Here is a 16,991-nt window from a genome sequence, read left to right as displayed (position 1 = left end):
TGTCTCCCTCATACATAACATAGTTCATTGCCTTTTTTGAGCCCATCTTTCATTCCTCCCATCTCTGAAGCCTAGGGCCCACTTTCAGTCAGCAGGAGTTCCCCTTCACCTTCCTGCTGTGGGTCTCCCCTGTGCACATTGCTTCACTTCTAAGGGTGACTGCTTTCCTTCCACTTTCTTTTCTTTCTTTCTTTGTGCAGTGGCATGATTTTGGCTCACTGCTACCTCTGCCTCCTGGGCTCAAGTGATCTTCCTGCCTCAGCCTCCCGAGTATCTGGGACTATAGGTACACGCCACCATGCCTGGCTAGTTTTTGTTTTTGCGTTTGTTGTTTTATTTTTTTGAGACAGAGTCTTGCTCTGTCACCCAGGCTGGAGTGCAGTGGCATGATCTCAGCTCACTGCAACCTCCACCTCCTGGGTTCAAGTGATTCTCATGCCTCAGCCTCCCAAGTAGCTGGAACTACAGGTGTGCACCACCACGCCCAGCAAATTTTTGTATTTTTAGTAGAGATGGGCTTTCGCTATGTTGGCCAGGCTGGTCTTGAACTCCTGGCCTCAAGCGATCTGCCCACCTTGACCTCCTAAAATGTTGGGATCATAGGCGTGAGCCACCGTGCCCATTCCTTTTTTCCTGAACATTTGCCAAGTGAGGTTGTTGGAAATCACGGATGGGGAACTATGCATGCAGAGGGCTGACTGTAATTGATTTCTTTCTGCCTCCTCACTAATCTGCACACTGCAGGGAGGGACCTGGTCTCATCATGCCTGCACCTCCAAGCACTGCCCTCTTACACTGTAGTCTCCCCATTGGTCAGCTTGGTTCCGTGAAGGAACTCCATTATCACAGCAAGGACTGACCTCACACTGGTGGCTCCAAGTCACTGCCCAAACATTCTGAAGGGAGTAGAACTTCTTGATTCCTCAGATAAATAGAGGGCAGATGCTGGACTGTAGCTAAGTATTTCCTTTCATCTACGGGATAAAATACTGAAAAATTGAGAGTGATGGACAAGGTTCAGAGTCGTTTCCTTGTTTTGTTTTTGTTTTTAATGGAATGCCAACTTCATTTATGCTTGCCGTATGCAGATGGACTCCATCCCACTGGAAACATAACAGGCTTACCAGGTAGCTTCAACCACTGGTTTTACGTGACTCAGGGAGAATTGAAAAGCTGTTTCAGGGGAGATAAAAAGAAGGTAATTACATTTCACCACAAAAAGTTTTCTTTTCAAGGCAATAAACGGTCACAACCACCCAGAAACATCACCAAAGAGCCCAAAGTGTTCTTTCATAAAACCCAGTTGCCTGGGATTCGAGGGGCTGCCTCGAGATCCACGGGTGAGTCATTGAATTCCTCATTCAGTGAAGTGAGAATCGTAGCCTGGAGTCCTCTTATCTGCCATGTGAATGTGTACTGTATGCTTGCTGGTAGAAGGGTCCATAAAATAGAGTATAATTAGATAAACATTTGCTTGGAAATTAGATCTTATGCTCTTCACTCTCTGTTAACTGCTTTCTCTTTAGGGATTGCCACTTTCTTCTCTTTCTTTTTCATTTCACTTTAATAAGCACACACAAAAACCTTGATCCCATCCAGATTACACAGGTGTGTCTGTCTGACTTGAATTTGGTGCACATTTTGGCAGTAGAGCATGCAAGTCTAGACACAGAAGGTTTGTGAGTGTACAGAATTTTTTTCTTTTTTTTTTTTTTTTGAGACAGACCAGGCTGGAGTACAGTGGCGCAATCTCTGCTCACTGCAAGCTCCACCTCCTGGGTTCACACCATTCTCCTGCCTCAGCTTCCCAAGTAGCTGGGACTACAGGCACCCGCCACCACGCCCGGCTACTTTTTTGTATTTTTAGTAGAGACAGGGTTTCACTGTGTTAGCCAGGATGGTCTTGATCTCCTGACCTCGTGATCCGCCCGCCTTGGCCTCTCAAAGTGCTGGGATTACAGGCATGAGCCACCGCGCCCAGCCGAGAATTCCTTGTAAGCATTTTCTGTGGTTCCCTTCTAATTTGGGTACTAGAGGATGTTTGTTTATCTTATAACAGCAAAACCAACCCCGACAATCTTTGAAGCTCAGCAACCCTTTGTGGAGATATATGATGCTTATAAGTTATCTCCATTCCATGCAAGGGAAATGCTGTCTGTGTGATACATTTGCATGTAATTTGTATCCAAGGAAAGGACACTACTGTTGGTTCCCTGGCCTCTCTGCCTGGCTCTCTGATCCCTTTTTTTTTTTGAGACGGAGTCTCGCTCTGTTGCCCAGCTGGAGTGCAGTGGCGCGATCTCGGCTCACCACAGCCTCCACCTCCGGGTTCAAGCAATTCTCCTGCCTCAGCCTCCTGAGTAGCTGGGACTACAGGTGCGTGCCACCATGCCCAGCTAATTTTTGTATTTTCAGTAGAGACGGGGTTTCACCATGTTGGTCAGGCTGGTGTCGAACTCCTGACCTCGTGATCTGCCTGCCTCGCTGGGATTACAGGCGAGAGCCACTGTGCCCAACCCTTGCTGACCTTCTAATGAGGTCATAGCCCCTTCAACTCGATGTCTCTCCAGGTCCTTAATTTGGGCAGAGATTTCCCAACTTGTATGACTGCAAAAGGAGACCAGAAACCAAAAGTATCCTGTTCCTAAAGGTCATTCTTCATGACAGGAAGCACCAGGTGCAAAAGGAACAGCAGGCTCACCAGGCTTCTGCAAATTAACCCACACATTGCTGCCAGGCATTGGGAGGAATGTATTAACACATGCCATCTTAGATATTTGGAAGCTGTGTGTTCGGTGTCCTTCTCTAATGCCAAGTTATTTCCTTGTTTTCCCAAGTTCATCTTAAACCATCTTAAAGTCTCTTCTTTTTGATCCCCTTTGATGGCCTTTTAGCTGCATCACCTACGAACCCCATGAAATTCCTGAGGAATAAAGGTAAGTCAAGGGATCTGGGAGGGCGGGTGGACCCGCAACATTCCTGAAGCTGTCGTGATGTGTGGCTCCAGAGGGTGCCGGCTGGACACCAAGGAGCCCGCACACGTGGTGCCTTCATGTGCGTTAGACAAGGTGCCCCCTCTGGAGGGGGATGCGCAGTGACACCGCTTGGGGCAGATGAGAAGGTGGCTCAACTCCACGGGCTGATGTTGTAGTGAGTAGAGCACAGGCTGTGTCTGAGATCTCTTTGTGCAACACACAAAATGCATGGGCACACACAGCGGCCCTGTCAGCAGCCTTTCTAGCAACTCTCCCCACCGTGGCTTGTCCTGGAACCTCCTCAACACCTCTCGCTTCAGAGTCCTCCAAAGCAGAAGACACCTTGTGTCCTGCTGCTGCTCCCACCCCAGAGCATCCTTCCTTCTCTGCACATTTGCTAAGTGCCTGCAACAGGGCGGCTACTGAGTCAACTCCCCCACCACCTACCCATCCCCACTGCTTTCACACGTAGCCAGCATTTGTTTTAATCATGTATGCTGAGTGAGACATGCAGACACAGAAATGACTGTCATGAAGGAAGAAGCCTGATACTCACGGGTCCCTAGAAGCAGGAGGCCACACGAGGAAGCACCAGGGTCGGTCAGGAGACAAAGGGAGCCAGGAAAGTGTGAGCAAAAGCCTTTATTCTGGGCCGGGCGCGGTGGCTCATGCCTGTAATCCCAGCACTTAGGAAGGCCGAGGTGGACGAATCACTTGAGGTCAAGAGTTCGAGACCAGCTTGGCTAACATGGTGAAACCCCATCTCTACTAAAAATACAAAAATTAGCCAGGAGTGGTGGTGGGAGCCTGTAATCCCAGCTATTCGGGAGGCTGAGGCAGGAGAATCGCATGAACCTGGGAGGTGGAGGTTGCAGTGAGCTGAGATCGTGTCACTGCACTCCAGCCTGGGCAATAGGGCGAGGCTGTCTTCAAAAAAGAAACGAACAAAAAAAAACTTTATTCTGGCTTTTACGGGAAGGCAGGCTTGGGATCAGCTTGAATGATTTGGTGGCTATGGGGCATGGGGTCTGTTCCTGGTCGTCTGGGACCTGGCCCTGGGGTGGTTGGAGGCGGGATGGTGGCCTGGAGCATGAGGGCTCCATAGAGATTGTTGGGGTGTAGGCTTTGGGTGCGTTGGCTTGCACATGAAAGGTGCACTTGCAGGCTAGGGTTTACTCTCTTTAGGAATTGGCCGGACCTGGGAGGGCAATCTCTTCAAGGGTCAGTTAAGGCCCCAAGATGTCAAAGTATCAGAAATACAGAAAATAAAAAACTTGACGAATACATCCGTCCACGCCAAACACATTATCAATCTTCCTAAAGCTCAGCTATGACTGTTTCACCTGCCCATTGACAGCACCATCACCAAAGCACAGAGCTTGAGTCCCGGCTGGGGTATCAAAGGCCTGCACACTGGTCCTTCTTTTGACACTAGCTTGTTTTGTGTGCTGGCGCTAGAAGGTCACTGAGACCTCTGCCACCCCTGAGCTTCAGGTGCCAGTTGTAGGTAGGATAGAGATGTGACAAAATTGTTTATCTAATAAAGTTGATGGTCCGGGTGCGGTACAAGCTCATGCCTGTAATCCCCGCACTTTGGGGGGCTGAGGTGGGTAGATCACCTGAGGTCAGGAGTTTGAGACCAGCCTGGACAACATGGTGAAACCCGGTCTCTACTAAAAATACAAAAATTAGCTGGGCATGGTGGAGGACACCTGTAATCCCAGCTACTCGGGAGGCTGAGGCAGGAGAACCTGGGAGGCGGAGGTTGAAGCGAGCAGAGATCGGGCCACTGCACTCCAGCCTAGCAACAGAGCGTGAGACTCTGTATCAAAAAAAAAAAAAAAAATTATATGGAAAGATGTCTACCTTACTCATAGTAAGAATTGTGCATTGAAACTGCCAAGCTTAAATAATGAAGTTCGACAAATGTGATTAAGTACAGAGTTTATTTGAGCACAAAGCTTGAGGATGTCCACCCAGGAGACACTGACTCCAAACTAATGGGGACAGCATTTCCAAAGAGGAGAAGTTACGGTTTCACTTATATGTGCAGAGACTGACATTATAGCAGGATTGTAACATTTTCCATATGAGACGTGTGCATAAGTTACAGCTATTTGATTGGTTATAGACGGCAACATTCCAAGGAAGATTATTGCTCTGTGAGGAGGGGCAACCATCTGAGGGGGCTCTCACAGCTGGCACCTCTTGGTCTTCCATAAAACTACACTGTAATTCCAGTTTTCAGCTATCCTGTTGAAAGTGGGCAAAATGGCTCATAACTGTATTGGCAAAGGAGCTGGGAAACATAATCTCATGTCTTGTTTGTAGGCTAGCAGTGAGCACAACTTCTAGAGAGGGCAATTGACAGTTCTCATAAAAACAATGCCATTACTTTTTTTTTTTTTTTTTTTTTGAGATGGAGTTTCAATCTTGTATTTTGTCGCCCGGCCTGGAGTGCAATGATGCGATCTCAGATCTCCTGCCTCAGCCTCCTGAGTAGCTGGGATTACAGGCACCCATTACCATGCCCAGCTAATTTTGTGTTTTTAGCAGAGATGGGGTTTCACCATGTTGGCCAGGCTGGTCTCAAACTCCTGACCTCAGATGATCCACCCGGCTTGGCCTCCCAAAGTGCTGGGATTACAGACATGAGCCACCATGTCTGGCCAAGGTGCTTACTTTGTTTTTTTTTCTTGGTTTTTTTGTTTTGTTGTTTTGGTTTTTTGGTTTTTTTTTTTTTGAGACAGAGTCTTACTCCGTCACCCAGGCTGGAGTGCAATGGCGCCATCGCAGCTCACTGCAACCTCCACCTCCTGGGCTCAAGTGATTCTCCTGCCTCAGCCTCCCAAGCAGCTGGGATTACAGGTGTGCACCACCACACCCGGCTAATTTTTGCATTTTTAGTGGAGTTGGGGTTTCACCATGTTGGCCAGGCTGGTCTTGAACTCCTGACCTTGTGATCCGCGCACCTCGGCCTCCCAAAGTGCTGGGACTACAGGCATGAGCCACCACACCCAGCTGGCGATTACTTTTTAACTTAGAGTGTTGAAATATACCTGGGGGATTTATTTTAATCAGTTATGGCAAGACTCCCAGACATGCAAATGATCTTCATGAAGGAAAAAGTTTATACTTATAGATTCCTGGAAACAGGAGACATGGCCCACCACACAGGGGCACACCAGTAACCTCAGGAAGCACAGGGAGTGAGGGTGAGTGAGGCCCCCGCCTCTACTGGGGTTTCTGAGGGAAGAAATGGGTGAGGCATGGCAGGTACTCTGAGCAAATATAGATTTGAATAGTTTTGGTAAATCATAGGGATGGTTTCTAGTTGTCCAGTATTTGGCCTGGGGTGATTTAGGGCAGGCATGGAGAGATTGGCTTGTTGTGTGAGTTTGAAAAGGAGGTGGTTGGGGTGTGGGCTGTGGATTGGTTGGTTTGTATTTCAAAGGTGTGCTTGTAGGGGAGTCATCTGCTGTCTCTAGGAAATAGCTAGCCCTGGGAAGGGAGGTCTCCAGGATTAAGGCCCCAAATGCCAGAGCATCAGGAATACAGAAAATAAGAAAATATAATAAATACACCCAGCAATTCCATTTCTAGTAAATTTTATTAAAAATATGCTATTCATTTTCCTAGTCTACTTCTCCCATCCTGCTTGGTGACTTTCTCATATATTTCTCTAGCTCTGTAAATATCTCAATGTATTCTACCCCAGCCTTGCTCTCCCAGAATGACCTTGTTTGCCTCCTTCACAAACAAAATACAAGCAGTTAAAAGACAGTATCCACACCCTCCTGTCTACCAGCAATCACACCCCCTTTCTCTGTCTTCTGCTGGAAATTGAACTGTCCATGCCAAGGCTGGCCTGTGTCCCAGCTTCCATCCTCTTAGGCCAACTCAAGGACTTTCCTGACAATTCCCTCTCCCTTTCCTGCATGCTCTGGTCTGAATGCTGGTGTCCCCCAACCCCATATTCATGTATTGAAATCCTAACCCCAAAGGTGAGGATATTAGGAGTTGGGGCCTTTAGGAGGTGACGAGGTCTTGAGGGTGGAACCCCCACGATTGGGAATAGCACCCTTAGAGTAGAAGTCACAGAGAGCTATCTCACTCCTTCCACCCTGTGAGGACACAACAAAGAAGGCACCCTCTGTTGAACCAGAAAGTGAACCCTCGCCAGCCACCAAAGCTGCTGATGTCTTGATCTGGGACTTCCCAGCCTCCAGAATTATGAGAAACCAATGTCTGTTGTTTCCTTGTTTCTTTTTCTTTTTCTTTCTCTTTTTCTTTTTTTGAGACAGAGTCTCGCTGTGTTGCCCAGGCTGGAGTGCAGTGGCACGATCTCGGCTCACTGCAACCTCCGCCTCCCGGGTTCAAGCGATTCTCCTGCTTCAGCCCCCTGAGTAGCTGGGATTACAGGCGTGCACCACCATGCCCAGCTAATTTTATTTTGTATTTTTATTAGAGATGGGGTTTCGCCATGTTGGTTAGGCTGGTCTCGAACTCCTGACATCCTGATCCGCCTGCCTTGGCCTCCCAAAGTTTTTTTTTTTTTTTTAAAGACAGGGTTTCATTCCTGTCACCCAGGCTGGAGTGTAATGGCGCAATCTCACCTCCCTACAACCTCCCACTCCCTGGCTCAAGCAATTCTCCTGCCTCAGCCTCCTGAGTAGCTGGGATTACAGGCACCTGCCACCACACCCAACAAATTTTTGTATTTTTTGTAGAGTCGGGGTTTCACCATGTTGCCCAGGCTGGTCTTGAACTCCTGAGCTCACGTGATCTGCCCACCTCGGCCTCCCAAAGTGCTGGGATTACAAGAGTGGGCCACCACACCTGGCTGTGTCTGTTGTTTCTAAGCCACCAAGCCTGTGGTGTTTTGTTACAGCAGCCAGAATGAACTGGCACCGTAGTATCACGATTCACTCTTTCATTCCCATTCACGAACATGCTGCCAGTGTTCACATCTTAAAAAACAAAATCCATCTCTCGATCCCTTAGACTCCTCCAGGAGCTATGCCCATTTCTCTTCTTTCTTTTATACAAAGTTCCCCAAAATAATTTTCAAAATTCATGGTCTCCAGTTACTTTCTTCTCACTCCCTCCTGAACCTGCTTCAATTGTGTCCCCACCACACAGCTAATATGGCCTCTGCCTAGGTCTCTAGTGACCTCTTGGATGCCCGATCTAATGGTCCGTTTTCAGTTTTCTTTATTTTTATTTTTTGAGACGGAGTCTCACACTGTTGTTGCCCAGGCTGGAGTGCAGTGGCATGATCTTGGCTCACTGAAAATCTAACTTCAGTATTTTCTAAAATTAAGAATGCTAGCCTGAGCAACGTGGCAAAATCCCATCTCTACAAAAACACAAAAAAATTAGGCAGGTGTGGTGGCACATGCCTATGGTGCCAGCTACTTGGGAGGCTGAGGCAGGAGAATTGCTCGGACCCAGGAGGCAGAAGTTGCAGTGAGCTGTGATCATGCACTGCACTCCAGCCTGGGTGATAGAGCGAGACTCGGTGTCCAAAAAAAAAAAAAGCTATTTTTTAAAGTGTTTCTGGTTTTGACTTCTATTCCCCTCTGTAAGGACAAGTATATTAACTGAAAGACATAGCTAAAATGAACATTTTTGAGCACTTCTTTTATTTTCTTTCTTTTTAGCAATAATTTGGCATAGACCTGCTCTTGTTAAAGTAATTTTAATTTCGAGCGTAGCCTTCAGCCTTGCCCTGATATGTGGGATGGCAATCTCCTATATGATATAGTAAGTATCTGCTAAGTAACATCTGCTGTCCTTAAATGAGACATAACAAGTCAACTGATTATTATTTAGTGTCAAAGGATGATGATGATACATCTTATAATTGCTAAATTATTGGTCATTATAAATTTCCAGATTAGTGTTTTTCAACATGTGGATTGTACTCATGTTGAGGCATGATACACATGAAAAAAAAAGAAAGACAGACACAGGACATAATACAATTCAGCAGAATAGAAAATATTAGAAAATATTACGCCGGGCGCAGTGGCTCACGCCTGTAATCCCAGCACTTTGGGAGGCCGAGGCGGGTGGATCACGAGGTCAGGAGATCGAGACCATTCTGGCTAACACGATAAAACCCCGTCTCTACTAAAAATACAAAAAATTAGCCAGGCATCGTGGCAGGTGCCTGTAGTCCTGGCTCCTCAGGAGGCTGAGGCAGGAAAATGGTGTGAACCCGGGAGGCGGAGGTTGCAGTGAGCTGAGATCGTGCCACTGCACTCCAGCCTGGGTGACAGAGTGAGACTCTGTCTCAAAAAAAAAAAAAAAAAAAGAAAATATTACTTAAAGTATTCATGTAAAAGGCTGATTTTTAAACTTTTCGGACACATGTGAGACATGCACACACACAGAGACACATGGTTGTGAAATAAAAATATATTTCTTATGGGGAGTCATGATCAAAAATGAAAGACACAGTTTGAGATGCTGGCATCCTCCCACAATTCAGTATTTTATTTTATTTTATTTTTTCTACTTTTTTTGGAGGGGAGGGGACGGAGTTTCACTCTTGTTGCCCAGGCTAGAGTGTAATGGTACGGATCTCGGTTCACTGCAACCTCTGCCTCCTGGGTTCAAGCAATTCTCCTGCCTCAGCCTCCCAAGTAGCTGGGATTACTGCAGGCATATGCCACCATGCCAGGCTAATTTTGTATTTTTAGTAGAGATGGGGTTTCTCCATGTTGGTCAGGCTGGTCTCGAACTCCGGACCTCAGGTGATCCGCCCGCCTTGGCCTCCCAGTGCTGGGATTAAAGGTGTGAGCCACCATTCCCAGACCCCAGAATTTGGTATTTTAAAATAAACTTGAGGCCGGGTGTGGTGGCTAATGCCTGTAATCCCAGCACTCTGGGAGGCTGAGGCAGGTACGTCACCTGAGGTCAGGAGTTCAAGACTAGCCTGGCCAATATAGTGAAACCCTGTCTCTACTAAAAATACAAAAATTAGCTGGGCGTGGTGGTGGGCGCCTGTAATCCCAGCTACTTGGGAGGCTGGGGCAGGAAAATTGTTTGAACCTGGGAGGCAGAAGTTGCAGTGGGCAGAGATCACGCCATTGCACTCTGGCCTGGGCGACAAGAGCAAAACTCTGTCTCAAATAATAAATAAATAAATAAAAATAAAAAGAACTTGCTACTTGGGAAGGAATCTCAATAGTGCACAGCAGAAAAGAGCGACCACTCTCCCTTTCACTAGAAATGTGTCAGTGCAGTCTGGGGTGATAGCAGCTTTGGGGGAAGATACGTCACCATCTTCACAAATAAAGCTTGGGGTCAAGCTCTTTTGAGCGATGTAATCATTTTGAAATTCACGGTAGAAAAAGGTGAGACACACTGTGATCTCACGCAGTTCTGACCAAACCAACAGACTCTGACTCCTACTGTACGATTCTGTGCTGGGATTCCATTGTATCCCACCAGAAACAGCTTGAGAAGTACAAAATTACTTGCTTCATTAGAATTAAGTATGAAAACAAGATATGTTGCCACGTGTAGGATATTTTTTGAGGCAGCTATGTTAAGACCACCTTGGAGTAGGTCACATGAAGGCAAAGTGACATTAAAAGTAAAAGGGGAAAAATTTTGCTAATGAGAGCGTAACCTGCTTGCTTGGTTGTGGGTTATCTCCACTACATCCGCTTAATTTATGTAACTGTATAGGCAGGGGGCATTGGCTCACGCCTGTGAGCCCAACACTTTGGGAGGCCGAGGCGGGTGGATCCCTTAAGCTCAGGTGTTTGAGACCAGCCTGGGTAACATGGTGAAACCGCATCTATACAAAAAATACAAAAATTAGCCAGGTGTGGTGGCACGTACCTGTAGTCCCAGCTACTCAAGAGGCTGAGGTGGGAGGATGGCTTGAGCCCTGGAGGTGGAGGTTGCAGTGAGCAGAGATCGCACTTCCTCCTGGGTGACAGAGTGAGACCCTGTCTCAAAAAAAAAAAAGAAAATTATGTAACTGTAGCTTCTGTATATTTCATTATAACAAAACTATTAATAAATATAAAGTTTTGTAATGCACCTCAGTAAAACATATCTCCTGGACACTCAGTGTTGAATTGAGTTGCTGAGCTAGTCAATTCTTATTGTTTTCACATTTGTATTAGCACTAAGCTATAGTGGAGCCTGGGGCCAAAACCAAAACCAAAACGAAAACAAACAAACAAAAAAACAAAACCACCTGTTCAAAAGTACAAGTTTTATGTAATTTTTAGTGGTTCATTTTTTCTAGAAGTAGATTTTGAAAATACTATTGGTAAGTTTGCTTTTATTTAAACCAGGAAAGTAAAATTACAATTAATTTTGTTTGGGGTATAGATAAAATATTTATTTTTATTTTTTATGTTTTGGAGACGGAGTCTTGCTCTGTTGCCCAGGCTGGAGTGCAGTGGCGTCATCTCGGCTCACTGCAAGCCCCGCCTCCCAGGTTCACGCCATTCTCCTGCCTCAGCCTCCCAAGTAGCTGGGACTACAGGCACCCGCCACCATGCCCGGCTAATTTTTTTTTGTATTTTTAGTAGAGACGGGGTTTCACCATGTTACCCAGGATGGTCTCGATCTCCTGACCTCGTGATCTGCCTGCCTCGGACTCCCAAAGTGCTGGGATTACAGGCGTGAACCACTGCGCTTGGCCTAGATAAAATATTTAAACTTAATGTTGTGACTTTTCATACACCAGTTTTCAATTATTAAATATATTCTGAACTTCTTAAGTGTTTTGGAAAAGAATAAGCATTTAAAAATACATTAAAACGTGTATAGGGACTCACACCTTTCCTTTTGACTCAGGCTCCCCTGTGGTTTAGCACAGCACTGTTGGATCCTATCTCTGTTTACAATTTTGATATTTGGTATATCCTGGATTTTTTTTTTTTGCTTCATTTCAATTTTTAAAAATATTGAGTTAAGGGCCGGGCGCGGTGGCTCACGCCTGTAATCCCAGCACTTTGGGAGGCTGAGGTGGGCGGGTCACCTGAGGTCGGGAGTTCAAGACCAGCCTGACCAACATGGAGAAACTCCATCTGTACTAAAAATACAAAAAAATTAGCCAGGCATGGTGGCACATGCCTCTAATCCCAGCTACTCGGGAGGCTGAGGCAGGAGAATCGCTTGAACCTGGGAGGCGGAGGTTGTGGTGAGCCAAGATTGCTCCGTTGCACTCCAGCCTGGGCAAAAAGAGCGAAACTCCATCTCCAAAAAAAAAATTGAGTTAAAATACTCATCTTCATTTTTCAGTGTTTGGGGTACCTACTTACATTTCGCACTGAGGTGAGCACCTCCCTTTTGTCACTCAAATCTTGCTCCTGTCCCAGCCTTTTGAGCAAGAAAAACAAAAAATAAGCTAACCCTAAAAGTTGTTTTTTTTTTTTTTGAGACGGAGTTTCACTCTTGTTGGCCAGGCTGGAGTGCAATGGCATCATTTCAGCTCATTGCAACCTCTGCCTCCCGGGTTCAAGTGATTCTCCTGCCTCAGCCTCCCAAGTAGCTGGGATTACAAGCATGCGCCACCACGCTCTGCTAATTTTGTATTTTTTTTAGTACAGACGGGGTTTCTCCATGTTGGTCAGGCTGGCCTCCAACTCCTGACCTCAGGTAATCTGCCCGCCTCGGCCTACCAAAGTGCTGGGATTACTGGTGTGAGCCACCGTGCCTGGCCCCTAAAAGTATTTTTTTAATACATAATTCACACAGTACTGGGAAGGTAAGTATGTTAGGAAAACACTGTCATCCATTTCCACACCAAACAGAAATAGCTGTTCAATGATCCACTTCCAGGATTGGACCTACAGTGAGGTAGAAAAATCAGTAACACCCATTCTGTCCTATTTTGTTCATCACGGATTTCTTGACATTAATTTTTGTTTTGTAAAATATTACACTGAAATGTGATTATGGCCGGGCACAGTGGCTCACACCTGTAATTCCAGTGTTTTGGGAGGCCAAGGAGGAAAGATGGCTTGAGCCTAGGAGTTTGAGACCATCCTGGGCAACACAGCAAGACCCAATTTCTACAAAAAAAATACAAAAATAATTAGCTGGGCATGGTGCCACGAGCCTGTGGTCCCAGCTACTTAGGAGGCTGAGCAGAGAAGACTGTCTGAACCCAGGAGTTTGCGGCTGCAGTGAACCATGTTTGCATCAGTTCACTTCTAGCGTGGGTGACAGAATGAGACCCTGTTCCAAAGAAAGAGAGAAAGGGAGAGAGAGAGAGAGAGAAAGGGAAAGAGAAAGGGAGAGAAAGAGAGAAAGGGAAAGAAAAAGGAAAGAAAAAAGGAAGGGAGGGAGGAAGGAAAGAAAGAGGAAAGAAGAAAGGAAAAAGAGAAAAAAAGAAAGGGAAAGAAAGAAAGATGATTTGTTTGATTATGGATTTTTTGTCAACACCTTAAGTTTGGAACCCAATGTGAGTGCCTTGTTCACATCTAGTCCTGGCTTTGATCCATGCTTTGGGATGATCAGAGTTACTCCTAACTCCAGGAAATGGTCTGACCATGTAGACAACTGAGATCTGACCATGCTTAGTCTGGTTTCAAAGTCTTATTTCTGCACCCACTCCACAAGTGACTCCTTTCCAGTCAAAAAGTGGCATGGTTGAGAAATGAATTATTCACCATGAAAACTGTGCTTCTAAATTCATTTATATCATTCTCCAGTCGACAGGCACAGGCTGAGGAAAGACAACAGCTTGAGTCACTTTATAAGAACCTCAGGATACCGTTATTAGGAGACGAAGAAGAGGGCTCAGAGGATGAGGGTGAGTCCACGCACCCACTTCCAGAGAACGAAAAGGAGCTGGAAAAGTTCATCCACTCAGGTAGTGTGACCTGTCAGAGCTATTCGCAGGAAAGCCAAGCTGGCAGCGGCGGCTTGGGTTTCTTTTCTTTGTTTCTTTCTTTTTTTTTTTTTTTTTGAGACGGACTCTTGCTCTGTAGCCCAAGCTGGAGTGCAGTGGCGCGATCTCTACTCACTGCAAGCTCCGCCTCCCAGATTCACGCCATTCTCCTGCCTCAGCCTCCCGAGTAGCTGGGACTATAGGCGCCCGCCACTACGTCCGGCTAATTTTTTGTATTTTTAGTAGAGACGGGGTTTCACCGTGTTAGCCAGGATGGTCTCAATCTCCTGACCTCGTGATCTGCCCACCTCGGCCTCCCAAAGTGCTGGGATTACAGGCGTGAGCCACCGCGCCTGGCCTTTTTTTTTTTTTTTTTTTTTTTTTGAGACAGAGTCTCCCTCTGTCGCCCAGGCTGCAGTGCAGTGGCCCGATCTCGGCTCACTGCAACCTCCACCACCTGGGTTCAAGTGATCCTCCTGCCTCAGTCTCCCAAGTAACTGGGACTACAGGCGTGGGCCACCATGCCTAGCTAATTTTTTTTTTTTTTTTTGTATTTTTAGTAAAGACAGGATTTCACCGTGTTAGCCAGGATGGTCTCGATCTCCTTACCTCGTGATCTGCCTGGCTCAGCCTCTCAAAGTGCTGGGATTACAGGCGTGAGCCACTGTGCCTGGCCTGTGGCTTGGTTTTCAAAGGCAAAGATAAGTGGGATTTAAGGGAGTTTGAAGTAAGAGAGACAAATATTCACAGCCACACTTACGGAAATGAACCTTTCTCATCAAATCTTACAGAGGGGTGAACAGCTGTGGGGTTGCTGAGTTCCTTTTGCAGGGCAATTCCACAGATCTAACAGAGGTCAGGAAACAAACTTTTCCCAGCACAAAACATGTTTCCATTAAACATACTCATTACCGTGACGTTATCCTGTATTCAGAACACATACGTGCAGATGTTTCACCTGCACCATCTGTCTCCATCTGATGTGAAAATGGGATCCAGACCCACAAAATAGAGGTCACTACCCCAGGGTAAAATTTCCCAGCATGCCATGCCCACCACAGACATGTTCTGCTGTCCTTGTGAGAAGAGGGTGAAATTGATTATTTAAAACTGATTTTGTAGAAGTTCTTTTTTTTTTTTTTTTTTGAGGCGGAGTCTTGCTCTGTTGCCCAGGCTGGAGTGCAGTGGCACGATCTCAGCTCACTGCAAGCTCTGCCTCCTGGGTTCATGCCATTCTCCTGCCTCAGCCTCCCGAGTAGCTGGGACTATAGGTACCCGCCACCACGCCCAGCTAACTTTTTGTATTTTTAGTAGAGACGGGGTTTCACCGTGTTAGCCAGGATGGTCTCAATCTCCTGACCTCGTGATCCACCCACCTCAGCCTCCCAAAGTGCTGGGATTACAGGCGTGAGCCAATGCACCCTGCCTGTAGAATTTATTTATTTATCTTTTTTTTTTTTTTGAGATAGAGTCTCCCTATGTCACCCAGGCTGCAGTGCAGTGGCGAAATCTTGGCTTACTGCAACCTTTGCCTCCTGGGTTCAAGCAATTCTCCTGCCTCAGCCTCCCGAGTAGCTGGGATTACAGGCGTGCACCATGACCCCTGGCTAATTTTTGTATTTTTAGTAGAGACGGAGTTTCACCAGTTAGCCAGGCTGGTCTCGAACTCCTGACCTCAAGTGATCCACCCGCCTCGGCCTCCCAAAGTGCTACGAGTACAGGCATGAGTCACCACTCCCGGCCTTTTTTTTCTTTTTTCTTTTTCTTTTTTTTTTGAGACAGAGTTTCACTGTGTCACCCAGGCTGGAGTGCAGTGGTGTGATATCAGCTCACTGCAGCCTCAACCTCCTGGGCTCAGTTAATCCTCCCACCTCAGCCTCCTGAGTTGCTGGGACTACAGGTGCATGTCACTATGCCCGGCTCATTTTTGTTTGTGGTTTCTTTTTGAGATGGAGTCTCGCTGTGTTGCCCAGGCTGGAGTGCAGTGGTGTGATCTTGGTTCACTGCAACCTCCGCCTCCTGGGTTCAAGTGATTCTCATGCCTCAGCCTCCCGAGTAGCTGGGATTACAGGTGCACGCCACCATGCCTGGCTCATTTTTGTATTTTTAGTAGAGATGGGGGTCTCACCATGTTGGCCAGGCTGGTCTCGAACTCTTGACTTCAAGTGATCCGCCCTGCTCAGCCTCCCCAAAGTCCTGGGATTACAGGCATGAGCCACTGCGCTGGGCTAGTTTTTGTATTTTTAGTAGAGATGGTTTTCGCCGTGTTGCCCAGGTTGGTCACAAACTCCTGGGCTCAAGAGATCTTCCCGTCTTGGCCTCCCAAAGTGCTGGGATTATAGTCGTGAGCCACTGAGCCCAGCCTAGAAGTTCTGAGATTCGTGGGTACCTGTTTAAAAATTTCTAGAGAGAAACCTATAGAGAGTGCAGTATGTGATTCAGCCATACTAACCATCCTCACATGGACTTACTCTCTAAAAACTCCAGACATAGCCAGAAAGAGGCAGAATAGCCAGAGCAGGAGAGATCACTGATGCTCACTGAGGCAGAGGGCTTTGTCATAACCTGTAGAAAACATTTTCCCAATGTCTCTTTACCACATTGGATTATAAATTTTCTACATTCTTCTTCTTCTTTTACTGGGCATTTCTACAACTTGAATACAAAATATGGGAAAATAATTTTAAAATTTAATTTTCACCATCCTTGTCAGACAAATAACATTCATTATGAATCCTCTGAAAATTCCACTGTTGGTACCTCTATTTTTCCAGGCTTTTTCCCTCACCCCTTTTGTCTCCATTTTTATTCCTCACTTATTACTATCTCAATAACATCGTTTCTACATTTTAGTTATTAGATCAAAAAGAAGCAAAAATATTAAGAAGAAGAAACTGAGGGAAGAGCAAAACTCAGTAACAGAAAACAAAACAAAGAATGCGTCACATAATGGAAAAATGGAAGACTTGTGAACGCAGACGACAGAGGTGCCGGCTGAGGCAGAGGAGAAACTATGGGGGTGCTGGGAGACTGAGCCTGTGGGCGTGGCTTGCTCCCAGAGAACCTTATGGAAGAGGACAGCAAAGAAAGAAAAGCCAGACCTGTATCCCAGAAAATAAAGCCACATGATATAGCAACTCTTGCTT

The 16,991-nt window shown here is 46.4% G+C and overlaps 1 protein-coding gene across 1 annotated transcript; it reads left to right on the top strand.

The window, feature by feature from the left end:
* Positions 1-920: 920 nt before the first annotated feature.
* C20H19orf18 (chromosome 20 C19orf18 homolog) lies at positions 921-16,991 on the top strand. Its single transcript, XM_054464462.2, has 6 exons — positions 921-1,127; positions 1,236-1,340; positions 2,895-2,936; positions 8,639-8,741; positions 13,667-13,827; positions 16,699-16,991. The coding sequence occupies exons 1-6, from the start codon at positions 1,007-1,009 to the stop codon at positions 16,815-16,817; spliced, it is 651 nt and encodes a 216-aa protein (XP_054320437.1). The 5' UTR covers positions 921-1,006; the 3' UTR covers positions 16,818-16,991.

The sequence above is a fragment of the Pongo pygmaeus genome, chromosome 20, assembly GCF_028885625.2.
Source record: "Pongo pygmaeus isolate AG05252 chromosome 20, NHGRI_mPonPyg2-v2.0_pri, whole genome shotgun sequence".
Taxonomy (NCBI): Eukaryota; Metazoa; Chordata; class Mammalia; order Primates; family Hominidae; genus Pongo; species Pongo pygmaeus.
Note: the sequence above shows the minus strand (reverse complement) of the source record. Positions and strands in the feature narration are given on the sequence as shown.

Coding starts and splice junctions, on each gene's coding strand:
- C20H19orf18 (XM_054464462.2), top strand. CDS start 1,007: ATGGACAAGGTTCAGAGTCGTTTCCTTGTTTTGTTTTTGTTTTTAATG. Junction 2,937..8,638: donor GAAATTCCTGAGGAATAAAG/GTAAGTCAAGGG, acceptor CTTTCTTTTTAG/CAATAATTTGGCATAGACCT. Junction 13,828..16,698: donor GGAAAAGTTCATCCACTCAG/GTAGTGTGACCT, acceptor TCTACATTTTAG/TTATTAGATCAAAAAGAAGC.